At 39.3% G+C, this 9,016-nt stretch overlaps 4 protein-coding genes across 30 annotated transcripts in view; 1 reads left to right on the top strand and 3 right to left on the bottom strand.

The window, feature by feature from the left end:
- The window catches only part of LOC127531985 (zinc finger protein OZF-like), a 165,992-nt gene that overhangs the window by 7,701 nt on the left and 149,275 nt on the right, over positions 1-9,016 (top strand). The gene's annotated exons all lie outside the window — the stretch shown is intronic.
- LOC127531963 (gastrula zinc finger protein XlCGF26.1-like) overlaps positions 1-9,016 on the bottom strand; it is a 90,447-nt gene that overhangs the window by 36,754 nt on the left and 44,677 nt on the right. The window lies entirely within an intron of this gene.
- On the bottom strand, positions 4,840-8,833 carry LOC127531981 (zinc finger protein 883-like). Of its 2 annotated transcripts, XM_051942775.1 has the most exons (3): positions 8,537-8,833; positions 7,031-7,663; positions 4,840-6,778 (listed from the first exon to the last, which is right to left on the bottom strand). In XM_051942775.1, exons 1-3 carry the CDS (start codon positions 8,739-8,741, stop codon positions 6,177-6,179), a joined length of 1,440 nt encoding a protein of 479 aa, XP_051798735.1. In that variant the 5' UTR covers positions 8,742-8,833; the 3' UTR covers positions 4,840-6,176. The 2 variants fall into 2 exon arrangements, with proteins under 2 accessions (XP_051798735.1, XP_051798734.1); XM_051942774.1 differs by having other exon boundaries at positions 4,840-7,663.
- Positions 4,840-9,016, bottom strand: part of LOC127531974 (zinc finger protein 883-like) — a 114,394-nt gene continuing 110,217 nt past the window's right edge. The window contains exon 3 of the mRNA XM_051942748.1: positions 4,840-6,137. The gene's annotated coding sequence lies outside the window, so the exon portion shown is untranslated. The remainder of the gene's footprint in view (positions 6,138-9,016) is intronic.

The following is a 9,016-nucleotide window of genomic DNA, read 5'->3' as shown; positions in this document are numbered from 1 at the left end:
TTTCAAGAAGGAACATGTAATTTCAATGCAGACACACTAGGTGTCGCTGTTCTGTCTGGTCGCTGCAGCACAGCTTTAATATTGAGCCACGCTCTGATTGGTTACAGAACGACGAAAGCGGAGTGAAGCGCGCACTTCTGGTCCTAAATGAAAGCGTTCCGGTAAGCAACATACAAAGTCAATCAGAAATCCAAACCACTGCCGTGCAGCTGGAATGAAGTCTCCACGAGGCTATTCCAAAAGGCCAATCTGGCCCATGGCAGTGTTAAAGTATGAATGACATGACAGCTAGGGGAAAACTACGAGGGAGACTGGATCAAAACTTATTCCAGTTTTCTCCTTTCGTGTCAAACTTATTATTCAGTATATTTAGTCAAGTAAAAAACACGAGCAGAACCACCCCAGGGAAGGAAACAGATCCATGTCACTGTCAGAATAAAAGACCGCGCAGGAGAATTATTATTAAAACACACTGAGGACTTCGTCCCGATGAAATTGCGAAGGGAGGATTTGTTTTACCATCTTTTCTTGTGGTACTTGACAGAAGACATGACAGCACCGCGCTGTATCCACAAACATGTGACTGCAACATCCATTTAACAAGCAACAAACGCATTTTGAATACGTTACAGATCAACGTAACGGCTGGACCAATTACGTTTCTGTTGCAACGTGATTGAAAATGCATTTTAGTTGTCTGAGAACGTAATTCTGTGGAGACAGGGTTGCTCATAGTGATGCTTACTCTGTCTGGCACAATAACAGTAAAACATCCATCAGTTCCTCCTCAGTCTCTCACAGAGTTTCAGTTTATGTGGACGTTCCTGCTGGAACTCTGTCCTTCTACAGAGTCTCCTCTGACTCTCTGATCCACTCCACACCTTCAACACCACATTCACTCAACCTCTCTATCCTGGATTTGGGCTCTTCTGGGTTGGTTCCTCAGTGTCTCTGTGCTGAGTTGAGTCTCCAGAGTCTCCTCCTGGTAGAGAAACAGTGTTGAACAGATAGTTGAGTCTCTCCATGAATCTGTCCCTCACAAACATGTTTTCACATTCATGGATTAAATGTGTTTCTTTGTCAAATCCTTCTAAATGATTCCTTGTAAACTTGTTCCTCTTCAAAGATGGAAGTTGTGATTATTCCAGGAGCCAAATGTGGTGTTTTCGTCTTTTTCCAGTCAAATGTTGAGAGTGAAAATCAGGATGTGGCGTTCCTCTGACGCTCACTTGAACTAAAAGCATTTGAGCTGCACAAAGTGTGAAATGAGAGAGGAAGCAGTGAATCTCCAAACTGCTGACAGACTTTCACACATTATTGTGAAGTGAAAATCAGCTTTTTGTGCAGCCACACTTGATCCTGATGTGAGTCTTTAAGTCCTGTTCGAGTGATGAAATGAGAACTAAAAATCCTGACTCTGAGTTCTTCATTACAAACACACATTATATCATCTGTTTATTAGGAATGACACCAGAGTGGATTATAACAAAGTTTTTATTGGCCCAAACAACAAAAAAGGACACAAGCAGATCTAAATCTGGACTGAACTCTCTCTGCTTCCCCCTGGAGGCTCAGAGGCTCATCGTTCTTTAGGTGATCAGCCGGATGTGGCCACACTGTCTGCTCTCCCCCTCCAAATTACATAATGTGGGTGATTATTACTCTTCTTCTATGAAAGCATAGTAGCAGTTCGGAATCATGACGAGCCACTGAAATATTAACTAACTATTAATTAATTGTCTGATGCTTTAATGGCTATTGCTATTTCCCTGCTGAGATATATTTTAATAAAGCATTATCCTGCAATTAAAATCAACAGATTGGAACTTCTATTTATCCCTATCACAATGGTTAGACATATATATTTACAGAGAGGTTTGTTCATATATCATTTACAGTCTGATTTATGACACTTTTTCCCCCTAAAAACAGACTGAAATGCACAAAATGAGACATAAAATGAAACAGAAAAACCTTAAACAGATGGAAAATGTCCAAAATGACACAAAAAAAATGATCTAAATGAGACACAAAATGTTCACAATGGAACAAAAAACTTTGAAAGCACGAAAAATGGCGAGTAAAAACAATCCTAAAGACAAAAAGTGACCAAGGTTAGAGACAAAATGATGAAAATGAGCCTCAATGAGACACAAAATGAGCAAATTCAACAAAAACAGCCTCCCTTTAAGCTTCAGTGTACCGCCGGCGGTACACCTACTAATTTGCATAGGAATTTCAAGAATGTCCGACGGGTGCAAACGCGATTATACAAACACTATACGCCGATGGAAAGCTTAGATTCTCATGAATCCGCCGGTATAAACCACTTTCAGATGCGATTACCACAGCGGGTGAGAAAAACACATTTGTCCGACAAAACAAATATTCATCCATCCGTTCTCTATACACGGCTTCAAAGCACACAGGGCGACTCACATTTCCGGGTTTATTATTACACACAAAAAAAAGATTCCACAAAAAACGGCCATAATCCAACCTTTTACATCAGATGACACAAGCCAGTAAACTATTTTGTCCAAAACATGTCCTGAAGTCGGTATAAAATCCCGAATCGGTCGTTTTCAAGGAAATGCACCTCCCGATGCGCGTCCAATATTCCCCGTATTTTTCGTAATTTTTTTAATTTAAAAATAGAATATTAGCGATTTTTTGTACTGAAAACGGCTGGAATTGACTGAAGCTTAAAGGGTTAAGTCACCAAAATGGAACAAAAAACAACAAAAAGAGATGAAAAATGACAACATTTTATCCACTAACATCCCTAAGGATGCAAACGGATCAAAATAAGGCACAAAATGAGCAAATGTTAGCTTGTCAGTGTTGTGAAAACTTCAGTCTAACATGTCAGTGTGTAGTTTGATATCTGGAGCTGAGTTGCAGCTCGTTGTCTGGACTTCTGTCTTACCTGAATGTTTCCTATCTGGCTGAGGAGGCTTCATTTTTCTGTCACAGTCTTTGCTCACAATGTCTTCACAAGTTTCACACTTGAAATCTTCACCCCAACTCTCCAATATCTCCAAGCTTTGTGTGTTAAACTGACTTTCTCAAGTGTTTCCATGTTTTTCTTCAGAATATGGAATGTGGTAACAGTTGTTAGTTCTTCTCTCTGACATCACAATGGACTTTTAAAAAATGCATTTACTGTCTTAGTACTTGTTCTCTGTGCAATGACAGTAAAGTTGAATCTAATCTAATCTATAAAATGACCAAAATGAGACAAAAATGGACAAAATTTTTCAGTGGTGAGAAAAAGACCCAAACAGAGTCTACTGAACGGTCCAACAATGTTATGGGAGGGTTCAAATGGGACACAAAATGACGAAAATGGAACATAAAACATCCACCAAGATAGAAAAATACCACAATGAGCCATAAAATTAGAAAAGGGACATCAAATGTGAAACAAAAAGATAAAAGTGTCCAAAATGGGACTAAAATTAAACAAAAATGATGAAAATGAGACACAAAATGAAGAAAATGAAAAAAACAACCTTAAAGTGATGGAAAATGACTAAAATGAGAGATAAAATGAGCAATTCAGAGTTAAAATGAGATGAAAACTGAAACAGAAATGGCCAGTGAGTCACAGAATGATGAAATAGACGTGAACTGACCAAAAGAATGAACAAGATGAACAATTTTAAACAGAAATAAACTTAAAAACACACAAAATGACCAAAATGAACCACAAAATGGTCAAAATTAAGGCACAAAATGACCAAAATGGGAGAAAAAAAATAACATGAAAATATGCAAAATGTTTAAAACCAGACAGAAAGACGTAAACTGACCAAAACAAAACACATAATGACACAAATGAGACACAAAATGATCCAGAAATCTTCTCTTACAGTCATGAAACTGTCCACATTTATTCTATTCAACATTCTGAGGGTTTTTCCAGAGAGCTTTGTTCATAGATCATTTACAGTCTGATTTATGCCACTTTTTTTCCCCTAAAACAGACTGAAATGTACAAAATGATCCAAATGAGATGTTCATTTTGTGTCTCATTTTAGTCATTTTTGTTGCTAATTCTGGTCATGCATTTCTTTAAATAACTAATAATACTGTGGACTCATTATTTAAACTTGAGGTAAATTCTTAGCATACTCAACTGGAAAATACTTTTACTGATTTGCTGTTGTTTCAACCTTAGTGCTGTCTTCGGGTCAAAATGAACCAGGACACCATGTTTAATAGCATAGAACGGCCCCTAAATGACCTTTTTCAACTTGAAATTTGATCACTTTTCCTCAAGTGACCCCAACATTAGAAAAAGTGAAACATTGTTTTTGTTTATATTTTCATCAAAGCTGTACACCACCAGGGTACAAAGACTGTCTTCAGGTCATTTTTTACCCGGTGTCAGATAGAAAATTGACCCCCATGGAAAAGTGACCCAGGTTACAAAACATTAAATAACGAGCATAATACATAGTGGGGTCAAGATTCTACACCCTGGCTACTTCTGGACTGTTGAGATTGTCATATTTGCAGATTTTCAAATTAATATGGACTAATCTGATATTGCTGAAGCCATGAGGGCAGTTTTCAGGTTTCAGTTCCCAGCAGGTCAGAGATAAAAATTTTTTTTCAGTCATCCAGGAGTAACAAGAAGGACTGTAAAACAAATACTGTGTGCTGCACGAGTGACAAATACAGTTGCAGTCTGTCCTCCATGTGTTAATTAGAGCTTAATATGTTCGTAATATTTTGCGTGAATCTGTTATTTTTTCTATTCTTATGATTGATGTAGGTTATGCATCTTTCAGGTGGGAGTAATGACCCAAAAAATGAGAGAGTACTAGTATCTGGTAGTTGAGTTTTGTAGTTTTATATTCCATTGTACAGTATACAGTACACTGTTGTTTCCCTTCAAAAATGCATTTCAAGTTCACTTCTGCACATTTTTGGTACTTTATTAGGCTATAGAAGTATTATCTCTTGCAAAACAAGAAATGTTTACACCTATGCAGTACCTTTAGCAGCAATAATAGTGATAATAAACCTCTACTTAAAGAAAGAAAACAGTTACAGCATGAACAATGGTATAAAAACGAATGGTGTTCACTGATTAAATACAGTCTTTCTACCCTCTGAGGAAGCAAAAACAGGCATTCACAAAGTGTGTGATGCATGACAGGTTGTTTCTTCATGTAAAATAGATTTTTGGTGAAAAATTCCATTAAGCTGCTCTATTTTAGAGGCTCAGTGGAGGCAGGTCATTTCTGACCCTGAGGACAGGAGGAGTGTTCAGGACATTAAGACAATACAAGGGTTCAATGTGCTGTATGACGACACAATGAGATCCTACTAACAAATCACACAGATGACCTATGTGGTGACAATAGAAGAAATAAATAACATAAGACCTTTATCTAAGCAGCAGAAACTGCAGCACAGCTTCACCTGTTTTTAACATTTCTGGTTTTGACATTTGCAGGAGTGTATCAGCTACTACTAGTAAAACCACGTGTCTGTTGCTTGAAAACATAATAATGTTGGTTATGTCTTTGATATCTGACTCAGAGTTATTCTTGCTGGGGAACTTCAATGTTACATTAATTATGAAACAACTTGTAAATGTTCATCTGTTTAAAACATTCAAAACATTTCATGAAGCAGTCATGGAGCTGTAGACTTTTTATTACAACTTTATTTCACGTCCAGATCTCCATTGCTGCAGTGACACACTCTGTTGTGTCCTACTGTAACAATGTCTCTGTATCTCGTTGCCTCCTTTTACTTGAAAGACAGCAGAGCTCAAGCTGAGTGGATTCCAGCAGTATGTTCACACCTGAACAGCCATGTTCTCTCAGCAGAAAGTGAAAATGTTCCAAACAGCTTCACATTATCTCCAATCACTGCTCTGCTGATGAAGGATGTCATGATAGCAGAAATGTAGCAGTCTGTACCAATACCATATCCATCCAGACACTCAGTTTGGTTCTTCTGCCTGCTGCTCCACCACAGTCCAGACTCCATCTGGTCTAATCATCAAGGATCGCTTACATACTTCCTCACAATTGTTGTTGAAGCACAGACTAAAGGTGCTTTAAATCTAAAACATCTACTTTTAACCTGTACCAATTCTTACATGTTGTTTCAACCTTAGTTCTGACATTATGTTTTCCACAGATGTTTCAGGATCACGACTTCTCAGCTGTGTGGATTCTCATGTGGGCTTTTAATCGATAACTACAGTTGAAGCTTTTTCCACAGGTTCCACAAGAATATGGCTTCTCACCTGTGTGACATCTCATGTGGACAGTCAAATAGGTCTGATGACTAAAGCTTTTACCACAGGTTCCACAAGAATATGGCTTTCCCATTTTGTGAACTGCCATGTGCCTATTATGTGCTGATGAACCAGAAAATCTTATTCCACAAATGTTACAAACATATGGTTTTTCACCTGTGTGACGTCTCATGTGGTCAGTCAAAGAGCGCCGTTGACTGAAGCTTTTTCCACAGGTTCCACAAGAATATGGCTTTACCATTTTGTGAACTGCCATGTGCCTATTATGTGCTGATGAACCAGAAAATCTTTTTCCACAAATGTGACAAACATATGGCTTCTCACCTGTGTGACATCTCATGTGTTCAGTCAAATGGGTCCGTCGACTAAAGCTTTTTTCACAGGTTCCACAAACATACGGCTTCTCACCAGTGTGACATCTCATGTGTTCAGTCAAAGAGGTCCGTCGACTAAAGCTTTTTTCACAGGTTCCACAAGCATATGGCTTCTCACCTGTGTGATGTATCATGTGTTCAGTCAAAGAGGTTCGTCGACTAAAGCTTTTTTCACAGGTTCCACAAGAATATGGCTTCTCACCTGTGTGAAGTCTCATGTGGTCAGTCAAAGAGGTCCGTTGACTGAAGCTTTGTCCACAGGTTCCACAAGAATATGGCTTCTCACCTGTGTGACATCTCATGTGGGCAGTCAAATGGGTCTGTTGACTGAAGCTTTTCCCACAGGTTTCACAAGAATATGGCTTCTCACCTGTGTGGGTTCTGTGATGTTTGATTAAATCTGATTTACGACTAAAAGCTTTTCCACAGACTTTGCAAGTTACAGATTTTGTTGCCTTGTCATTATCACACTGTCTCGCTGATGTTGGAGCATTGTCTACATCATTACTGTGACTGTTGTTACTCTGATGTCTTGGTTTCAGCTCGATACATCTAGTTGATCCTGAGTCCACATTCTTGCTTCCTTCCTGATCTGGGCTCTCAGCTACACAAGAGATGTGAAACAGGAGCTGATCACTGTTTGGTTTTGGTTCACTGTGGTCACTTTCCTCATCAGCAGGAGTCACCTCAAAGGTATCAGTCTCCTGTTTCAATCCAATTAACTCTTCCTCCTGACTGGAGCAGAGTTCATCCTGTTCCACTTTAATTTGTGGTAACCCTGGGTCTAATTGGTCCAGACTGGTGCACAATTCTTCCTGCTCCATTTTAATTTGAGAAATCTCTGGGTTTGATTGGTCCTGACTGGTGCAGAGTTCCTCCTGCTGATCTTTAATCCGTAGAGGCTCTGGGTCCTCATGGTCCACCACGGAGTTTCTCTCCTGGTCATGGGGCTGATGGTCAACAACAGTCTTCTCATTCTCACAGACATAAGACTGTGGGAGCTCTGGAGGGAAAGAGACAAAAGACAATGGTTACTACTGTGATGATGAGAGAACACACATCTGTCACTTTGTCCAGGACTGGCTGTCTCCAACAAAATCAGCTCAAGAGTCAAATGTTTGGTGCAAAAAGAATATGATGGTTTATAATAGAAGTCTTTGAGCCATGACACAGCAGCAGGAATGATACAAGCATCTCCAAATGACTGAACATTTCTATGAACACGTTGTTCCACAGTGGATACAGGATCACAAAGTTCTAATGGTAAACACCACTGGGTACTTTTCTACACACCACACAGACAGGTTTGATGGGGATCCAGTAAAATCTGTCTGAATAAAGCTGCTGTCCTCTTCAGCCTTCAAACCTGTCAGGACATTTGGATTTTAATGTTATTCTTATTTTACTGCTGGTTACTGTACTGTTGATTTGACTCATCAGTGAAACCCAACATGTTAATAGTGGAATGCAGTTGAACACATTACTTCTATACTCTCTAACTCTGTACGTGTGCTTTCTTTAGATCATGAATGATCTCTATACATGGAATTATGTCTCTGGACTGAAATGATGGAATGACTGAGTCCTCTGTCAGAGTTTTATTATTAAACTGTTTGATAACACAATGCAGTTGCTGTCAGTGTGGAGTAGTTCAGATAAACACTTCCAGCACCGTTGAACAGGAAACTTTGGTTCTTGCTTCCAGGGTCAATCAACACAACGATCACGTTTTTAAAACTCCACACAGCATTAACTAACAGACTCCATATTATGAGCCCATTCTCTCTTCCTCACAGTGTGTCTCAGTTCATCTGAACACTTCATGATGTTCTACATGCTAGAAGTGGAATTCTTCACCATCAAAACACATACACACCTATGGGCTGTAAGGGGATGTGTGGTTTCCAGATGACATCCAGCAGTCTGCGCTGACGATCGATCTCCTCCTGGTACTGGACGATGGTTTTTTCAAACTCTGAGAATATTTCTCCAGCAGCAGCAGCTAGTCTGTCGCTGATCAACTCTCTCAGATACTCAACTGAACACATCGTTACTTTATCGCTCTGATATTTCTCATTCATACTATAATACAGCCGTTTTATAGCTCAGTCCACACAGCAGTGAAGCTAACTCTGCTCATGCTTCTTTGTTTACATCCGCCGGGTGTCACACTGTGAAGTTACGGCAGAAACACTGAGTTACTTTCTTCTTCCTCATTGAATTAGGCAGACTAGACGCATCACTGGTGTATTGCTGCCACCTACTGGATGTTACTCATAGTCCTTAGAGAATCCTCGATATTTTCTTATGCAGTCCTGTGGTCATGAGAAAGTTCAGAAGTTTCTTCATATTTGTC

The sequence above is a fragment of the Acanthochromis polyacanthus genome, chromosome 22, assembly GCF_021347895.1.
Source record: "Acanthochromis polyacanthus isolate Apoly-LR-REF ecotype Palm Island chromosome 22, KAUST_Apoly_ChrSc, whole genome shotgun sequence".
Taxonomy (NCBI): Eukaryota; Metazoa; Chordata; class Actinopteri; family Pomacentridae; genus Acanthochromis; species Acanthochromis polyacanthus.
The sequence above is the reverse complement of the archived record's forward strand: the minus strand, read 5'-3'. Positions and strand labels throughout refer to the sequence as shown.

What these genes read in the sequence shown, in the direction of transcription:
- LOC127531981 (XM_051942774.1), bottom strand. Translation starts at nt 8,741, where the DNA reads ATGAATGAGAAATATCAGAGCGATAAAGTAACGATGTGTTCAGTTGAG. An exon ending in CATCCCCTTACAGCCCATAG is followed by an intron (nt 7,664 to 8,536) that starts GTGTGTATGTGT and finishes CTTTCCCTCCAG; the next exon opens with AGCTCCCACAGTCTTATGTC.